We start from the raw sequence: 20,083 nt of genomic DNA, 5'->3' as shown, positions 1-20,083 counted from the left end.
AAGCTGCCTTCTCTTCTTGGGCCATCTCACAAACCACAGTGCGAGCCAATTGGTCCTGCCTCTTTACTACACAGAACCAAGCACTAGGGATGTGACAGGTCAGTGTCCTACATCTTGGAACCTTTGTTGGTAGAAAGGAGAGCCTCCGATATTTGGGAGGGAACATGTGTGTTTGGGAAGCGGATGGATAAAAGAGGCTTAGGAAACCCCGCCTGTGTTTGGGAAGAGGATGGAGTCACTGGGTTTTGTTTCCCCAGCTGCCCATGGTGTCCGCGACGGGTCTCTCTGGGGATGGCAGAGATGCGAGGGGTGCTCCTGGTGCTGCTCGGCCTTCTCCATTCTTCCACCAGTGAGTGTGCTGCTTTCCTCCCTCTGACTTTAGCTGCACATGTGGCTTAGAAGGGGATCATCCAGGAAAATGAAGTGGTCCTTAATGTCCAAGGAGGGGCTCAGGGAAGATGACTCACGGCACTTTGTACTGGGCAGCCTGCATTGGTGGCAGGAACCAGGCAAAGAAGTGAATCATGGGACGTGGATGGAGGAAACCAAAGTCAGAGCCAATGCTTAGGGTGGTAGTGTGGTTAGGAAAATAAGGCTCTCTGGGTACAGGGGTGAGCGAGAGGCCTGCCTCTCCACTCCCAGCCCCTGCCCTGTCCTTCCTGGAGAATACTGCTCTTTTGCAAACTACAACCCCCAACGGCAGGACTGGTCCCAGGAGCAGCGGGGGCTTCTACTGCTGCAGGTGTCTGGGAGGCTACCACAGCCCAGCCTCAGATGGCAGAAGTGGCAGCTGCGGTCCCCTCCTCCCTTGACCTCTAAGCTGCTCAGAACTAAGAATTCCAGCCTACAGAGGGCAGGTGGAGAGGAGACAGCTGGCTAAAACAGGCTCTGTCCCACCTTGCTGCCATCCAGCTGGCCCTGCCCTGCCTTCCTGGGGTTAGATAGGAGACATGAGAAAGTCCACACACATCCTCTCACACACATGCACACACACACACGCACATACACTCACACACACACATGGGCGCACACACAACTCACACACACACATGCACACACAAACACACAGGCACACACACGGACTGTCACGCACACACGCATGCACACACACACGGACTCACACACACTCACACACACATGCACATACACGCACACATAGAGGTGAGTCCTTCAGCTCCCTCAGCCTCCTGCAGCTCCCTGTCTTCCTGCAGCCCCAAGGAGACCAGGGGATACCCAGAAAACACAGAAAGGTCTTCTCCCTCCTTAAAAAGCCACAGCTAAGGGGTCAAGACAAGCATTTCATCTCTGGGTCAGATTTCCTCACTACGTCTTGTCTTTTAAGGGTTTTGTAAGGTCAGATAAACTAGCCAACTAGAGCTTTGAAAAAGCAAAAGTAGTCACATGCTCATAAGCTCTTGTGGGATTAGGGAAGGTTGGCGAATGCCTTGCACCGTAGATTGCCAACATCCCAAGGAGAAATCAGATCAAAGATAAGGAATCCTGTCTCTAGTGGTTCTGATGCACTTAGTGACCTTCCAGACATCATCTTGCTAAAATCAGTCTGTCATTGTTCCAGCAAAGTCACCAAGTGTCAATTAATGGAGATGTCTGTTCGTATGATGCCCCATGATGTGAGAGGTCCTCCGTGCTCCTTTAATGATAATCCTGTATGTTACAATCAGTTCTTAGGGTCACGGCTTGGAAACTGTTTTTGGTGCTCATATGCAAGATTGTCCCCAGGGGGAAGCCCTCCTAGACTTTATGTCCTGGGCAGAATTCATGCCCCCTCCTCTTATACTTTGGGCACACTCCCTGGGTCACATATCCCTCTATATCACCATCACTCTTCAGCATGTCACTCTCATGGGCTCCTGAAATCCTTTCTTGGAATCCCAGGCCCTACCTCAGCACCTGCCAGGGCTGAGTGTAGTTGGATGCATGGCTGAAAAAGGAGTCACTGGTTGGGCGCAGTGGCTCACGCCTGTAATCCCAGCACTCTGGGAGGCTGAGGCAGGCAGATCACTTGAGGTCAGGAGTTCAAGACCAGCCTGGCCAACAGGGCAAAACCTCATCTCTGCTAAAAATAGAAAAATTAGCTGGGCGTTGTGGCATGCATCTGTAATCCCAGCTACTCGGGAGGCTGAGGCAGGGGAGTCACTTGAACTTGGGAGGCGGAGGTTGCAGTGAGCCGAGATCGCACCATTGCACTCCAGCCGGGTGACAGAGTGAGGCTCCATCTTAAAAAATATAAAAATAAAAAATAAAAAATAAAAAAAGGAATGCACAAGGTCACATATACTACTAGCAATCACAGTGATGACATCCTGTAGCCTCTGGAAAATTCTATGGTACATTAAGGAAGAGAGCAAAAATGCAAATAATGTCTTCACATTCTTATGAAAGTAGTTTTAAAGCTGGGCGCAGTGGCTCATGCCTGTAATCCCAATACTTTGGGAGGTTGAGGAGGGAGGATCTCTTGAGTTAGGGGGCTCTAGATCAGCCTGGGAACATAGCAAGACTTCATCTCTACTAAAAATAAAAGAATTTAGCCGGGGGTGGTGGCAGGCGCCTGTAGTCACAACTACTCCAGAGGCTGAGGCAGGAGGATCGCTTGAACCCGAGAGGCTGAGGCCACAGGGAGCTATGATCCCACTACTGCACTCTAGCCTGGGCGACACAATGAGATCCCCCCTCAAAAAGAAAAAAAAAAAAAAAAGAAAAGAAAACGAAAATAGCTTTAACCTTGCAGATCCCAAAAGTGTGTTGAGGACTCCGGGGGTTCCAGACCAGGCTTTGAGAACTGCTGATGAACACGAAAGGTGGCAGACACTGCCAATATGTACCGTTATGTGTTCAATAGATGAGAGTTTTTATTTGTAGTCTAACATAATTTTGGGATTCAAAAATGCCATTGAGCATCTTTTAGGATGAAGAAGACATACTAGGAAAAAGAAAGAAACAGGGGTTGTGGGTGATGTTAGTGATGATTGAGACAGCCCGCAGAAGAGAGGGTCCTGAGGTGTCCTTGCCCCGGCAGTGAGGCCCCGCACCTGCTCCTCAGGTTGTGGCGTCCAGAAAGCTTCCGTTTTCTACGGTCCTGATCCCAAGGAGGGCTTGGTCAGCAGCATGGAGTTCCCGTGGGTGGTGTCGCTGCAGGACTCGCAGTACACACACCTGGCTTTCGGTTGCATCCTCAGCGAATTCTGGGTACTCAGCATCGCATCCGCCATTCAGAACAGGCCAGTGCCCCTGCTTTTGGGGCCCGCGGCTTCGCTGCGGGTGAGGGTGGGGGTGGCCCTGTCTCCTGCTCAGCCTGGGGAGGCCCTGCAAGGTGCATTCTGGGGGACAGGGCTTTTTACCAGCTCAGCTTTGCTCTGCTGTGAGCCCTAAAATCACTGGTTGCCAAGGCTGATCTCTGCTGTGAGGACTGCAGGCCTCGCAATGGAAAAATGAAAAGATGAGTCCTCCATTCAATGCAGGTGGGATATTCATTCTGATTTTACTGCCATCACAGAGGCACTGGTTCCTAACACTAGGGTCCCTACCGCTTATCCTGTTCAGTCAGTCGATAGGAGCCCTTACCTTAAAACACTTGGGCCTTAGAAACGTTTCTGCCACAAATACATGTACACAGAGAAGAGCCTCGAAAAAAATACAGAAGCACTTTTAAGAGTGCTTATCTCTGAATGCTCAGAATGCACGATTTCTACTTTCTTCTTTTAGCTTCTCTGTATTCTGCAAATTCTGTAGTACAAATATGCATTCTTCTAAACCAGAGAAAAATCATAAATATTATTAAAAGAATAAAGTTTTTGGTAAATATTTCTCACTCTCTGACCCAGTGACTTCATTTCTGGGAATCAACATTAAGGAAATAATTTCAACCACTGGAAAATTTGTATGTACAAAGTTGTTCCTAGGATGGTTAATTACACACAAAACACTGAAAAGAAACCTAATGTCCCACTATTGCGATGAAATTATAATTTTTCATATACATACATGCTATACACACAAATATATATATATATATAGTATATAATATACATGTAATTATATACTAACTCTATTATACGTGATATATATGTATATTATAACATATATGTATATGGAATATATGTACACAATACTCTATTATATGTAACATATAGTATATAATATATAATTACATATAAACACACAGAGAATATTGGGGGAGAGAGTATAATGACTATAATTGGCTAAATAAATTATAATATAAATCCTTGATGGAATATTATGTAGCTGGTAAATACTTTAACACAGGATTTGTATTTTTAATTAAAAATACATGTGCAGCCGGGTGCAGTGGCTCACACCTGTAATCCCAGCACTGAGGCTCAGACAGGCGGATCACTTGAGGTCAGGAGTTTGAGACCAGCCTGATCAACATGGCAAAAACCTGTCTCTACTAAAAAATACAAAAATTAGCTGGGCATGGTGGCATGCACCTGTAATCACAGCTACCAGGAAGGCCGAGACAGGAGAATCACTTGAACCTGGGAGGTGGATGTTGCAGTGAGCTGAGATCGTGCCACAGCACTCCAGCCTGGGTGACAGAGCCAGATTCCATGTCCAAAAAAAAAAAAAAAGGATGTAGTAAAATGTTCACGAGAAACCAAAGGATGTACAGTGAAAAGCAGCTCCTTCCCTCCCCCACCCCTCAGTCACTAGTTTTTCTCCCTTGAGTCACATTCTGTCACCAATTTCTTGCCTATTCCTTCTTAAATACTCAAAGCACTCATGGATATCTATATACCTATAGGTCTGGCTATATTGTTTCTTATATCTATTGACAGAGAATTTTCTTTCCCCTTGTATTAGTCTACTTAGGCTGCCATAACAAATATCACAGACTGGGTGGCTTAAACAACAGAAATTTATTTCTCACAGTTCTGGAGGCTGGAAGTCTGAGATCCAGGTGTCAGTAGATTTGGTTTCTCCTGAGGCCTCTCTCCTTGGCTTGCAGACAGCCACCTTCTCGCTGTGTTCTCACATGGCCTTCCCTCTGTGCCTGTGCATTCTTGGTGTCTCTGTCTGTTCTTATAGGGACACCAGTCCTGTTAGATTACAGCCCCAGCCTTATACCTCATGTAATCTTAATTACCTCCTTAAAGGCTCTATCTCCAAATATATGGTCAAATTGGGGGTTAGGACTTCAACCTACAAATTTTCAAAAGAATGCAATTGAGTTCATAACATACCTGCGACACACTCACCATGCAACTGGTAGCACACCATACACATTAATTTACTCACAGCCTTTTTTCACTTTATCATAAATTTTAGAGACCTTTTCTTATTGGTACATAAATGGCTAATGCATTCTTTTTGTCAGCTACACAATAGCCTGTAATGGAAGTACCGTAACTACACAGTCCTCTGTTAATGGAAATGTAGGCTATTTCTAATCTGTTACTACTGCCAAAAATGCTGCAACAGACATACTTGTACACACATTATTTCACACACATGCAAGTGTGCCATAGTGTAGACATCCCAGGAGTAGAAAGACTAGGCTAAAAAAGACATGCATTTAAAATCCTGAGAGCTACTGCCGACTAGCCCTCCATGGAAGTTCTGTTTTCTATGTAGTGTTTTCATTATGGCTATTTTCTATCTGGTCCATTCTTTTGGTTTTGATTTTCTCTTTGACTCAAGGGTTTTATTAAAGTCAGAGCTTGATTTTTAAATTTTATATAATTTTTTTTTTTTTTTGGAGACAGTCTTGCTCTGTCACCCAGGCTGCAGTATAGCGGTGCGATCTCAGCTCACTGCAATCTAGGTCTCCTGGATTCAAGCAATCCTCTTGCCTCAGCCTACCAAGTAGCTGGGACTACAGGCACATGCCACCATGCCCAGCTATTTTTGTATTTTTAGTAGAGATGGGGTTTTGCCATGATGGCCAGGCTGGTCTTGAACTCCTGATCTCAGGTGATCCACCCGCCTTGGCATCCCAAAGTGCTGGGATTATAGATGTGAGCCACCATGTGTGGCCAAGACAGAGTTTTAAAATGTCCAGGTGCTAGGGGTTTTTGTTTTGTTTTCTAACATTATTGAATTACACCACGTGGTGATCTATTTAGGATTTGTTGAGGTTGTCCTGTCTGTCTACTATGGGTGGTCTATGTGAATATTTTCACAGGTAAATTAAAAAGTTCATTCTCCATGGTTGGTGTATAATTCAATACATAAAATTGGCAAGGAAGTCTACTTTATCTGTCCTAGACTGTCAGAGGTGAATTTAAATCGCCTACCAGCCAGGTGCAATAACTCACACCTGTGATGCCAGTACTTTGGTTAGACAATACAGCCAAACTTAATTAAGATGACCTCATCTTTGTTAGTCTGGATGTCCATGAATTCCTTCTTTGTCACTCAAGTCCAGCAACTTTACTAGTTGTGCTGGATTTCCCCCACCTGCCCTTCAGATCCACTCTACTCTTCTACCCTGCCAGGCCCCAGGAGGCTCACCTGTATGGGTTATACCAGTGGTCTTTTTTGCCTTCTGGATTCCAGCTGGTTTTGGCCAACAATCATATAAGAGGCAAGAGATCAGAGGGAGTGGGGAGAGTGAAGTCAGGGCCCTTACTCCTCCGAGGGCTACTGCATATTGGCTGCTGGTTGGCTGCTTTTACCAGCTAAGTGACCCACTCCACACAGCTCTGTCTGATCACATCCTCCCCTCACCTAGAGCCCAGAGACGGTGTCAGTACAGCGTTGTTACCTCAGCAGGAGCTGCCTATAGCATGCAGTGCCCAGAGCTGTCCTTGTGGTTTCCCTGCATCCTGCCAAGACCTTTGTAAAAAATTCCTTTTTAAAACCCACCCCAATTTATCTTATTTGAGTAGAACATTTATTTCCTGTTGAGACCTGACCAGAACTATGTCTCAGCATTAACTACTCCAAACTATATAGTGGACAGTCAACACTACTGGAGGTAGGTTAGCTGTCTCCAAACTATAGATTCAAGTCTTAGTTCTGAAAAGTTTTCTTAAATTATATATTGAAATATCTTTCCTGTTTCATCATTTTGGTTACTTTCTTTGTGGTCAGCTGGGTCTCCTGTGACTACCTTATCTTTCATTTTTCTCTCAAGCCTTTAAAAATCTTTGTTAATTTTCATTTTGGTCACATTTCTCAATGCCCCTAATTGTGTTTTCTGTGGGCCCTATTCTCCTTTATGCTGCTTTTGATTTGGACTTCATTTTGGTGATGGTCTTGTTTCTTTTCTTTTTGCTTCTTTGATGAGAACATGCTCAACAAGCTTTTCCTGAGCTCTGTGGCAGTCAGTGTCATCTATAACTTTTGCACTCCTGCCATCCTTCCTTTCATCAGCCCTTCCTTTGACTCTGAATTCTTTAGCATCTCTTGGTTTTATGGTGTTTGTATTTGTTCCTCATTCTCATAGTTTCTTGGGTGATTCCCAAGAGGAGAAAGGGAAAACACCCAACTCAATTCTATTGTTATTAGAACTTTAATTTCTCCAAAATGTATTTACAGAATATATAATAAGGAAAGATGCCTGTTTTAAAATGTCAAATACTAAAAGCGGGAGTCAAGATGACATCTTTGGTAGAACTGCAATTACTACTTTTGCAAACTACAATATGTAAAAAACAAACAAACAAACAAAAACTTATTCATAGAAAAAATGTTAATCAGCAATAACATGTTAACAGATTTTCTTTAGTGGTGGGGCAAATGATGTTAAGATTGAAGAATCTCCAGGATTCTGCAGGCTCGCAAAAGAGGGCACAAGCCTAGGGGTTCATAAAAGATTTCCTAGAAACTTGAGTCCAAAGGGGTCAGGAAGAATTAACACATGGAATAGGAGTGTTAAAACATAAATAGGAAAACAGGGAAGTGTGAAGCTTCCTTGCTGTCTTGGCCTCTCAAGATTCTCTTGCTCTCTCTCCAGGAAGGACATTGTCATTATAGTGGGTATAAGTAACACGGATCCCAGCAAGATCGCTCACACAGAGTATCCAGTCAATACCATCATCATCCATGAGGACTTTGATAACAACTCCATGAGCAACAACATCGCCCTCCTGAAGACAGACACAGCGATGCATTTTGGCAACCTGGTCCAGTCCATCTGCTTCCTCAGCAGAACGTTGCATACACCACCAGTCTTGCAGAACTGCTGGGTGTCAGGATGGAATCCCACATCTGCAGTTAAGGCATTCCTCCTCCCAGAGGAGGCTGTGTGTGTGCTGGCAGTGGGGGTGACCTGGATAATCCAATCTAGGGCCTATCTTAATTTAATAATGGAGTTTGCTTGAGGTTCTAGAGTTTGGCTGAAACCTTTACCTAATCAGTCAAGACTCCTAGGGCTTTCCCTTTCTGTTGCCACTCTTCTTCTTCTTCTTTTTTTTTTTTTTTTTTTTGAGGCAGGGTCTTTTTCATGCAGTGGTGCCAACACAGCTCACTGCAGCCTTGAACTCCTGGGCTCATGTGATCCTACTGCCTCAGCCCCGAGTAGCTGGGACTACAGGCACATGTCACCATGCCTAGTTAATTGTTTTAAATTTATTTTTTGTGGAGATGGGGTCTTGCTATATTGCCCAGGCTGGTCTCAAACTCCTGGCCTCAAGCAAGTCTCCCACCTCGGCCTTCCAAAGTGTTGGGATTAGGCATGAGTTACTGCGCCCATACAGTGGCCATTCTTACATCACATTGGTCCTTTACCCTCTAGCCCTACACCAAAACTGGAAGTACAGAGGCAGTGGAACCCTGGAATGAGTACAAGGGTACAGAGGGTGAGGGGATGTTAGTCTCCAAACTAGGGCTGATTGTCCTCTTGTCTAAGTCATCCTTGTTTTCTTTCATTTTGGGGAAAGAAAGAAACAAGGAAATGGATGCTCTCTAGAAGAGGAGGAAGGGTGTTCTCTGCTTGTTTGCACATTCAAGTTCAAAGTGGAGGTAGTTTTCAGTAAAAACTCAGTCACAGGTTCTTATTTCTATGAAAAAAAGGAATTTATAAGAACATTTCTGGCAGGGCACTGTGGCTCATGCCTGTAATCCCAACACTTAGGGAAGCCAAGGCAGGTGGATCACTTGAGGTCAGGAGTTCAAGACCAGCCTGGCCAACATAGTGACACTTCATCTCTATAAAAATACCAAAATTAGCTGGGCGTTGTGGTGCATGCCTGTAATCCCAGCTACTCCGGAAGCTGAGGCAGGAGAATTGCTTGAACCCGAAAGGCGGAGGTTGCAGTGAGCCAAGATCACACCACTGTACTCCAGGCTGCGTGACAGAATAAGACTCCAACTCAAAAAAAAAAAAATTCTCACTCTCATTTGGCTATGTGAGTGGGAGTTGTGTTGACATAGGGGACTGCCTTCTCATTAATAATCCCTGGGCTCTCTGTTGCATGGTCCAGACAGGAAATCACATGACGATGAGTATCCTGAGGAAAATCTTCGTGAAAGATCTTGACATGTGTCCCCTACACAAACTCCAGAAGACAGAATGTGGCAGCCACACGAAAGAGGAAACCAAGACTGCCTGCTTGGTAAGAACCTCATGGAATAGAAGCTAAGTGTTGAGAGTAAGCCTTGATCATATCCAAGGGCGCCTCGGACCCCCTCCCTAGATGGGGAGCTCTGTGAGGGCAGGGACTAGAGCTTGGGATGAGTGGCTGTCTCTGGAGTGAACAGCACTTGGCAGACAGTATGCGCTCAATAAAAATCTGCTGAATGAACTAACCAGTCATGATTTTCAGTGTAACGTGATGAAGCTTGTCTAAGTCACAGGTGCTTTTTAACTAGCTAAAAATTTGAAAGTCTGAGTCCAAACCACACAGGCAGATATGCTTTAAGCAGGTCTACCGTGTGGGGCTGCTGTATTCAGCTTCTAGGGAACCTAGACTCCCTCTGATGCTATCAGTTATTGGGTTTTTCTTCTCTGAGAAGCCCTGCCCTCCAGCCAGATGAGGGCTGTACAGATGTGGCTGTCCTACTGCCTCAAAAAAAATGTGTGGAAGTCACACACACCTGGTTCAGGCCCCTTCATATCCAAATCTGGAGAAAGTGTGGCTTACTAGGGTCACACAGTCAATAAAAGTTAAAGGAGCAAAGACAAGGACCTAGGTCTACCAGATATCCAGATAGAGTTTATCTCCTCTACTCTAGAATTGCTTTTCTAAGAGGCTTATCACTCACTCTCCTTTAAATAACCTTCAGGACACCTGATGGGGAATTTTTTTTTTTTCCCTATAGGATCTAGAAAGGCAGGATTTTTAGAGCAAGGGGAAAAATACATATATACAGATAATTTTTTCTAAGTCATTTTATTGCAAAAGCATGGACTGCCTGTCATTAAGAAATACATTTGCCCTTCCAAAGTTGGTGTAACATCTATTGAGTGCCTACTTCGTACTGGGTCCTCTACCAGGTGGGGGATCTTAACAATTTCAAAATTAGATAATGTGTTAAAATACAGTGAAGATAGAGCTTTTTAACAAAAATCTGCCCTCAACCATTCCATCAAACAAGTATCATACTTCCTCAGATCTAAGATGCTGCCAATTATACAATGCACCATCATTTTATGTAATCCCAAGAAAGAAAAAAAATGCTGTCAGTTAAACTCTGATGTCAACTGATTAAAAGACACACCCTGGCCGGGTGCGGTGGCTCACGCCTGTAATCCCAGCACTTTGGGATGCTGAGACAGGCGGATCACAGGGTCAGGAGATCGAGACCATCCTGACTAACACGGTGCAACCCCGTCTCTACTAAAAGTACAAAAAATTAGCTGGGCATGGTGGTGGGTGCCTGTAGTCCCAGCTACTCGGGAGGCTGAGGCAGAAGAATGGCATGAACCCAGGAGGCGGAGCTTGCAGTGAGCCGAGATCACGCCACTGCACTCCAGCCTCTACTCTCCCTCTTGCGACACAGCGAGACTCTGTCTCAAAAAAAAAAAAAAAAAAGACACACCCTAATTTCAAAGATGTTGATTTCTAACTGTATCTTAGACTCAATGGAATATTCTAAGCTATTTCTACTCTAAGTGACCATCTTTTAAAATCTAACTGCAAAGTTCAGGTTGGTTTTTAACTGTGACACACCTCTAAACAGGCCTTCATTTTTTAACAGAATTATGCTTGCACACCACTTAATGGTGACCTGTCCCCGTAGAATCCTCTGTCTTGGAAATATGTTCTCATGTCCAGAGGTCTTCAAAGCCACAATTCCCACCTATAGAATCAACTACCAGGTTCAGAATCTGCCTATGGGTTTCCCCAAAACCCAACAAAAGCAGAATCACTCTGCACTCACCCGTCCAGCCTTTATTCTACCACTGTTAGGGCTTTTGCTGAATGTCAAGGGAAAAGATCACACATTGAAAGATCCCACCCTGGGCTGTGGCCGCTCCCTTGGGAGATGAAGTAGGGTAGCTCCAGAGGGGCATCTGGAGCTGTTCACCTCTGCCTCTTGTGCTTCAGAAGTCGCAGCCCCTACAGGATTATGGGGAAGAGAAAAAGCGCATGTGCTGTGCCCAGGTGGAACAGCGACCTGCAAAACCACACCATCGCTGAGGACTTCTCCCAATCATTCATCCAATCATTCATCCTAAATCACATTCTTTTTCTTGCTCTGGCTATACCACTACAGTTAAACTGTGAATGGGACCGATGAAGGGGGGAACCATGCCATTCTTAGCCAGGGAGCCCCCATGACCTAGGCAGACATAGTGAGGTGCACACAAGGGCCTGTTCACCAGTCAATTGAAAAGTCAAGAGTTCTGCACTAAAGCACCCCCTTCCATCCAAAGAGAGGCACAGAATGAAGTCCACAAGGCCTTCCTCACGTGTCTGGCCTTGACCTGCTGAGATCACCAGGGAATCATGGCAGCTTTGCAGCACGGCCTCCCTGCTGCCCTGCCCGCGGACTTGCTCCCTTCTTCTCCCACTGGTCTTTATCTCTGTTCTGGTGTGGCTTCCTTGGAAAAGGGGAGATTTATTGAAAGAGAATACCCCACTGGGCATGGTGGCTCATGCCTAATCCCAGCACTTTAAAAAAGAGGCCGAGGCAGGTAGATCACTCGAAGTTAGAAGATCAACACCAGCCTGGCCAATATCATGAAACCCCATCTCTACTAAAAATACAGAAATTAGGCTGGGTACGGTGGCTCATGCCTGTAATCCTAACACTTTGGGAGGCCGAGGGGGGTGGATCACGAGGTCAGGAGTTTGAGACCAGCCTGGTCAACATGGTGAAACCCCATCTCTACTAAAAATACAGAAATTAGGCTGGGTACGGTGGCTCATGCCTGTAATCCTAACACTTTGGGAGGCCGAGGGGAGTGGATCACGAGGTCAGGAGTTTGAGAACAGCCTGGTCAACATGGTGAAACCCCATCGCTACTAAAAATAAAAATTAGCCAGGCGTGGTGGGTGCCTGTAATCCCAGCTACTGGGGAGGCTGAGGTAGGAGAATCACTTGAACCCAGGAGGAGGAGGTTGCAGGGAGCTGAGATCATGCCATTGCACTCCAGCATGGGGGATAGAGCAAGACTCCATCTCAAAAAAAAAAATGTTAGCTGGGCATGATGGCACATAGCTGAGCGACTTGAGAGGCTAAGATGGGAGAACTGCTTGAACCCCGGAGGTAGAGGTTGCAGTGAGCCAAGATTGCACCACTGCATCCAGCCTCGGGGACAGAGAAAGAAAGAAAGAAGAGAGAGAGAGAGAGAAATACCCAAGACAGACCACACACCCAGGCCTCGGATGGTAAGGGGCTGAGGCGGCTGCTCTTTTGCCTTTCTGCTGCTTGTGGTTGAGTCTGTTCAGATTGTTTCCTGTTGTTAATTGCAGCCCCATTCTGTATCTCAGTCCAAACCACGAGAGCAACATGTCATTGCCTGGGCCTTCCAGCCAGGCAGGCCACACAGGTCAGAGGTGGCTGGCTAGCCTGGGGATGACCACCGCCTTCTTGGACAAAGATGGGCCACAGGAGGGACAGGAATTCCTTTGAGAGGAGACCTAGGGGTGTGGGGTCAGGGCAGGTAAGGTAAATGATACCTAGTAGTTGCCTTGTTGCTTTTCGTGTTTTCCCCAACTTTTCAGAAAAATGATGGCCTTTATAGAGACATCAAGATGATGGTAGCTAATATTCTATTGAGTGCGTGCTGTGTGCCAGGCACTGTGCTGTGCTCAGCACGTGTTACAGGCATTAACTGTGTTCCCACTTTGGCTCAGAGAGGATTTGGTCACTTGCCAGGGTCCCATATCTAGCTAATGATGCCAAGCTTCTACGCCCTCACCTTAGGTAAAGTGTGTGTGGCAGAATTCCTGAATCCCAGAGGACTGCCCCCTTGGGAGTGGGGAAGACCAAGAGTACAGCCAGCCAGGCTGGTGAGCAGCTGCCAGGTGGCAGGAAGTGGCTTAAACTAAGGGTTGAAGCAAGGCAGAGAGAAGGGAAAATGTGAGCATTTCAGGACAGAACGGAAACAAACACCAACATTTCAGGAATCAGAAGCCAGAAGAGAGGGAAGGTTTGGCCAAAGGACTGGAAAGGGGCAAGAAAATGAAATATGAACCAGGAAGCTATAGGCAATCAGTAGAAGTCCACAGCTAATTTGCATAATAAAAGGAAAAGTCATCTTCCTGGAATTTGTGGTGGTGGCTGCCTAGATTTGAAATCATATCCTATAATTTGCCCCATTTCCAGTGAGAACCAGCGTAAAACATTTCTAGAACAAACAGTATATTGCACAAGGATAGATTTACAACAAAAACTAGTTTTTCTAAGACTTGAAGCCTTCTGTCTTTTGTCACAGGGGGACCCAGGAAGCCCAATGATGTGCCAGCTACAGCAGTTCAATCTGTGGGTGCTGAGAGGAGTGCTGAACTTCGGTGGTGAGACGTGCCCTGGCTTGTTTCTGTACACCAAGGTGGAAGACTACAGCAAATGGATCACATCCAAGGCTGAGAGGGCCGGCCCTCCCCTGTCCTCACTCCACCACTGGGAAAAGTTGATTTCTTTGTCCCACCATGGACCAAATGCTGCCATGACACAGAATTCTGATTCTGAACTGGGCCATGTTGGATCATACTTGCAGGGACAAGGAAGGACCATCACGCATTCACGACTAGCAAACAGCTCTAGAGATGATCTAGATGTTAGGGAGAAGGGTGTAAAGGAATCAGGCCGGTCTCCTGAGGCATCGGTACAACCCTATACTATGACTATTATGGTGGGGAGGTGGGGGAAGATAGGATTTCTGCAGGTCAGAAAAGGTTGCATCAGCATGAAGAAATCATCTTGGTTTCCTTCATGCTTGTTTTCTTTTGCAGCAGTATCTAGTCTAGGAGCCACGCCACCAAACTGAAGAGTAAGCTCAGAATGCTGAGTGCCAGGCATTCACCATGCTGTTTTGGTGTCTGTTTTTAATAGTTGCACACCAGGGCTGCCATGGATAAGCCCACAGCACACACTGGGCTGGCTCTCCCTCCTCTATCCCTCTCCCGGGTGTGGGAAGATCACTTTCATTATGCTTGTGAACTAAATGCTGGCTAACAAGTGTCAAACCATTAGAGTGCCCTGTGGTTCTTTCAGTGGTAACAGTTCCAGGGGCCAGGCTGTGAAAACACTCCCCATGGGCAGATGTGGTCCAGGAGGTGATGCTCAGCCTGGCTGGGGGGGTGGGAACACCAGGCAGACAGGGAACAGTGAGAGGAGCCGGTGACTAGAAAGGAGCTGATTACTTTAATCGGTCATGTTGCGCTCTGTAAGCCGTGGCCTGCCTCTGGCTACTTCCCAGCAAGGTAATCTGCCTGCAGCTGCTCATTGGTTATTTTCATTCTATTCCAAGCCTTACGGTAGCCTTTTAAGGACATCTGAAAGAAAAAAGAAAAGAGAAGAAAAAAAAAACTATAAAGGAGAGTGGGGAGAAGGTCATTTGGGGAAAACTGATTGTGGTTACTCAGAATGCAGCCCTCATCCAGCCCCGTGATGGTGCAGGCAACCCTGTGTGGGGCAGGGTGTCCTCCATGCATGCTCCTGTGTGGGGGCCACCAAGGGGCAGCACCCACCCAGAGGATTTTTCTATAGAGCATGTTTCTCCTGCTCAGTGAAGTGAGAAGTTGCATGTTCCTGCCACGATTCTGCTACTTCTCAGCTTCAGATCTGAGGGGCCCAAGTTTGGATCCTAATTTACTCTCTGCTGCAAAATGGCCACAGGAGAGGCAGGAGAAAGTAACACAGGAAATGGGAGCCAGGGTCTACATGTGAAAATGCCAAGGTCCCAGTTTTCCAAGTGACCTGACTGGCTTTCTAAACTACTCTGATGATGTCCTGCGTGACTTCAGTTTGCAACCTGGCCATGGCAGTCTGGGTGCTTGTCTTTCTTCTGATGCCAGCATATGGTTTCCATTGCCCATTTATCCCCGCAGCTCACAGGAGCAAGGGTGCTTCCTGTCACACTACCATATTCAAAGTCTGCGGGATTCGTTCAAAAGCAGAAAGACCCATGGCGACTGTGTACATGCATGGAATGAGGTCCTGAGTGATATTAAAAAATATATCAGTATCTCATTTTTTAAAAAACTGACTTCTCCAGGTATAAAGTAACAATCACTAAATTACCAGTGCAGAGGGATTCAGAAACTTCTAGAATTCATTAAGAAAACAGGCAACTAAAAACACACTATTACTACAGAGTTTCTCCCTGAAAATGGAAAAGACCCTGCCCCTAACAATGCAAAAGGGGGAACTTAAAAAAAAAAAATCCTTCATCTTGGTTTAATAGTTAAAGCAACTGCTGAGGTTTCTCCCAGAAATTATATATCCAAACATCTGTATTCTTAGCCCAAAGAACAAAATCCTAAATGAAAACATTGAAGACATAAAAGACTGCCCACCTTGGGGCTCCCCGTGGCTCACCTCTGCTATCTCCACTTTCCTTTCCCACATCTTGATGCTCTTCTCCAAGTCCCCATTTAAGATCTTCTCCCGGACGTAAGTCATCACCTGTGGCACCCGGAACTCAGCCAGCTGCTTCCGGAGCCTCTTGTTGACTGCCTCGGCTTTGGCCCGGTCCTGGGTTGGGAGGGACCAGTTACACCCAGGGAACCCCAGAGGCTCTTGCTTTGAGAACTCACTGGCCCTGACATCTCTCCCCATGATTCTAATAGAGTTCCAAAAATAATGTTTACATTTTCAAAGAGGTTGGGGAGGGGGTGGGAATCACAAAACTCTGATTTTTTTGCAAAACATATTTTAAGCCAGTTCAGAAACACCTAGGGCGGTCTAAATAGTCTTGTTTCTTTCATTCCTTTCCCTTTTCTTTTCCTTTCCTTTCCTTTGTCTCTCTTCCCCTTTCCTTTCCTTCCCTCCTTCCTCTTCCTCTCCTTTATTAAGGAATATGTTGTACTTACTTTGACTTCTTAGGGTTTTTCTGTGTGTGAAAAATTGTGTATTTAAGTGTACTTTGATCAGACTCAATTCACTTCCATGTCTTTTAAAATGATAAGATATATATAAAAAACATAAAATTTATCATCTTAACCATTTTTAACTATACAGTTCTGTGGCGTTAAGTACATTCACATTCTTGTGCAACCATCACCACCATCCATCTCCAGAACTCTTTTTGTCTTGTACAACTGAAATTCTCTACCCGTTATACAATCACTCCTCCTTCCCTCGTCTCCCAGCCCCAGGTCCCCACCATTCCACTTTCTGTCTCTATGAATTTGACTGCTCTGGGTACCTCATATAAGTGGAATCATACAGTATTTGCCCTTTTGTGACTGGCTTATTTCACTTAGCATAATGTCCTTAAGTTTCCTACACACGGTAGTATGCGTCAAAACATCCTTCCTTTCTAAGGTGGAATGATTTTCCGTTGTATGGATATACCACATTTTATTTATTTTGTTTATCCATTCATCCATCGATAAGACACTTGGGTTGCTTCCACTTCTTGGCTATTGTGAGAATGGTGCTGTCATCACGGGTGTACAAAACTCTGTTCAATTCCCTTCTCAATTCTTTTGGGTACATTCCCAGATGCGGAATGGCTAGAACCTATGGTAATTCAATTTTGTGAGTAATCCTTGTCTTTTAAATATTTATTTTAAAAATTATCATACTGTAAAATTCATTAGCTCTTTTAATAAAATGCATTTTTTTAATTTTAATTTTAATATTTATTTATTTATGTTTTTTTTGAGATGGAGTCTTGCTCTGTCGCCCGGTCTGGAGTGCAGCGGCCAGATCTCAGCTCACTGCAAGCTCCGCCTCCCGGGTTTTACGCCATTCTCCTGCCTCAGCCTCCAGAGTAGCTGGGACTACAGGCGCCCGCCACCTCGCCCGGCTAGGTTTTTTTTTTTGTATTTTTAGTAGAGACGGGGTTTCACCGTGTTAGCCAGGATGGTCTCGATCTCCTGACCTCGTGATCCGCCCGTCTCGGCCTCCCAAAGTGCTGGGATTACAGGCTTGAGCCACCGCGCCCGGCCACATTTTTTAAAAATTAACATCAGCTGGGGACAGTGGCTCACGCCTGTAATCCCAGCACTTTGGAAGGCTAAAGCAGGCGGATCACTTGAGGTCAGGAGTTTGAGACCAGCCTGGCCAACAGGGTGAAACCCCGTCTCCACTAAAAATACAAAACTGAGTTAGGCATGGTGGCTTAGGCCTGTAATCCCAGCTACTTAGGAGGCTGAGGCAGGAGAATCGCTTGAACCCAGGAGGCGGAGGTTGCAGTGAGCTGAGATCATGACGCTGCACTCCAGCCTGAGCAATAGAGCGAAACTGTCTCCCCCCAAAAACTAACATTATCCTTTTAACTTTTATTTTACTAATTATTTTGTTTAGGCTATACATTCAGTTCAAATGGTACCCTGTGACGAGCTCCCATCCCACTCCTGTCACCCCATCAGGAGGGTCTCCTGCCTAGAAGCATACACTGTTTTTAGGTTTTGTGCATCCTTCCAGAAATCTAGGCTTATACAAACATGTTTCCTTTTTTTGACCTAAATAGTAACATACTCTATTCACTTTTATTCATCCAGATGTTTTCACTCAATAAATCTTGAAGATCTTTCTGTATCAGCACATGAAGAATTTACTCATTCTTTTTGACAGCTACATAATTTTCCACATGGATGTACCATAATTTAACAATTCTCCCACAGTCACTTAACTGTGTAATCTCTTGCTATTACAATAAACAATGCTGCAATTACTAACCATCTGGGTATACATCATATTGTCATTATGCAAGTGAATCAGTAGGATAAACTACTAAAAGTGAAATCGCTTGCTCTAGGGCAGTGGTTCTCAACCAGAGGCAATTTTGCCCCCAGGGGACATTTGGCAATGCCTAAAGACATTTCTGTGGGAATTAGAGGGGTGCTGCTGGCATCTAGTAGGTAGAGGCCAGCGATGCTACTAAAAACCCTATAATACACAAGACCTCCCCCTGCCCTGCCGCCACAAGAAAGAATTATCCAGCCCCAAATGTCAGTAATAATGTGTTTAGGGTGAAAAACCCTGCCTTAAGCATATGTGCATGTTAATGTTTGGTAAACAGTGCTAAATTCCCCTTTATAATAATCAAGACAATTACACTTCTGCAGTAATGTTTGAGACTGCCAGTTTTCCCTCATTCTCTCACTACAGTTTTATCAACTCTTTGATCTTTGTCAATCTAAGAGAAGGAAAATAATATCCCATTATAGCTTTATTTTATATTCTTTGTATTATGAATGAGGTAGAACATTTTTCATGCTTCAGTTTTTTAGCTTTTCAGTAAACTCTTGAAAACCTTTGCCCATTTTTTCTATTAGTTATTAGTTTTTTCTTGTTGATCTATAGAAGTTATTTGTTTGGAGTTATTAGCTCCTTGCGATTTTAGATACAACATTTTTCCAGTTATTTACCTTTTGACTTTGCTTATGATCATTTTTGCTATGCAAAAAACTTTCATTCTTATATAACTCACTTTACTGATGTCATAATTTCTAAGTTTTATATTTTGAAAGGCCTCTTCATTCCAAGATTAAAATTTTTTCCAGTATTTATTTTAGGATTTTAATGGTTTTATTACTTACATTTAAATATTTGATATACCTGAATTAACTTCAGTGTAAGTCATAGCTCCAACTTAATTTTTTCCTTAATGGTTGCCCAGTTACCCCAGTTACCCCATGTCATTTATTCAATAATCTGGCTGTCCGGCCGGGCGCGGTGGCTCAAGCCTGTAATCCCAGCACTTTGGGAGGCCGAGACGGGCGGATCACGAGGTCAGGAGATCGAGACCATCCTGGCTAACACGGTGAAACCCCGTCTCTACTAAAAAATACAAAAAACCTAGCCGGGCGAGATGGCGGGCGCCTGTAGTCCCAGCTACTCTGGAGGCTGAGGCAGGAGAATGGCGTAAACCCGGGAGGCGGAGCTTGCAGTGAGCTGAGATCGGCCACTGCACTCCAGCCTGGGTGACAGAGCAAGACTCCGTCTCAAAAAAAAAAAAAAAAAAAATCTGGCTGTCCATTGATTAATGCCATGCCACTTTTATCATAAAGGTATCAACATCAAAGTTTTATCAAATATTTATATACTTATATGATCTGTATCAGGGTTCATAAAGGACCTTATACATTTTTCTTTGATCTTCCAGCCTAATCCTGAGCTTGTTTTAAATATTGTAACTTTATAACATATTTCATTACCTGATAGGGCTAGTCCTCTCATTTATTCATTTGGAATTTGGGGATACTCTTTTTAGCCCCCCTAAAAGGAATTTTTGAGTCAGTTGATTTAGATTCTTAACAAACAAAAAAGCCTTCCTTGGTATTTTAATTGCAATATCATATTTCACAGATCAACTTAAAGAGAACTAATATTTTTATTATGTTGAATCTTCCCAATATGGTATTGTCTTTTAATTCCTTGCTTCACAAAGCACAATCTGTGGCACTAGAAACACCTGGGAGCTGCAGACTCCCAGGCTACCCTAGACCTACCCACTCAGAATCTGCATTTAACAAGATCCCCAGGTAATTGGTTTGCACCTTCCACTGTTTCAATACACTATAAAACAAGCCAA

The 20,083-nt window shown here is 44.7% G+C and overlaps 2 protein-coding genes across 4 annotated transcripts in view; one reads left to right on the top strand and one right to left on the bottom strand.

Annotated features, from left to right (window-relative positions):
• The first annotated feature begins 263 nt into the window (after positions 1-263).
• Positions 264-14,564, top strand: PRSS54 (serine protease 54). The gene is given in 7 exon segments (XM_033218620.1): positions 264-299; positions 301-349; positions 3,062-3,239; positions 7,940-8,198; positions 9,408-9,539; positions 13,811-14,207; positions 14,210-14,564. Coding segments are annotated over 7 exon segments (1,179 nt in total). The 3' UTR covers positions 14,338-14,564.
• A 155-nt stretch (positions 14,565-14,719) lies between these two features.
• The window catches only part of CCDC113 (coiled-coil domain containing 113), a 32,036-nt gene continuing 26,672 nt past the window's right edge, over positions 14,720-20,083 (bottom strand). For all 3 annotated transcript variants that reach the window (XM_033218621.1, XM_033218623.1, XM_033218622.1), the window contains 2 exons: positions 15,916-16,071; positions 14,720-14,870 (listed from right to left, as the gene is read on the bottom strand). In XM_033218621.1, coding sequence (XP_033074512.1) covers positions 14,784-14,870; positions 15,916-16,071 — 243 coding nt within the window. In that variant the 3' untranslated portion in view covers positions 14,720-14,783. The remainder of the gene's footprint in view (positions 14,871-15,915; positions 16,072-20,083) is intronic.

The sequence above is a fragment of the Trachypithecus francoisi genome, unplaced genomic scaffold (assembly GCF_009764315.1).
Source record: "Trachypithecus francoisi isolate TF-2019V2 unplaced genomic scaffold, Tfra_2.0 Lachesis_group10, whole genome shotgun sequence".
In the NCBI taxonomy this organism is placed as follows: domain Eukaryota; kingdom Metazoa; phylum Chordata; class Mammalia; order Primates; family Cercopithecidae; genus Trachypithecus; species Trachypithecus francoisi.
This window is presented reverse-complemented; position numbering and strand designations above follow the sequence as displayed.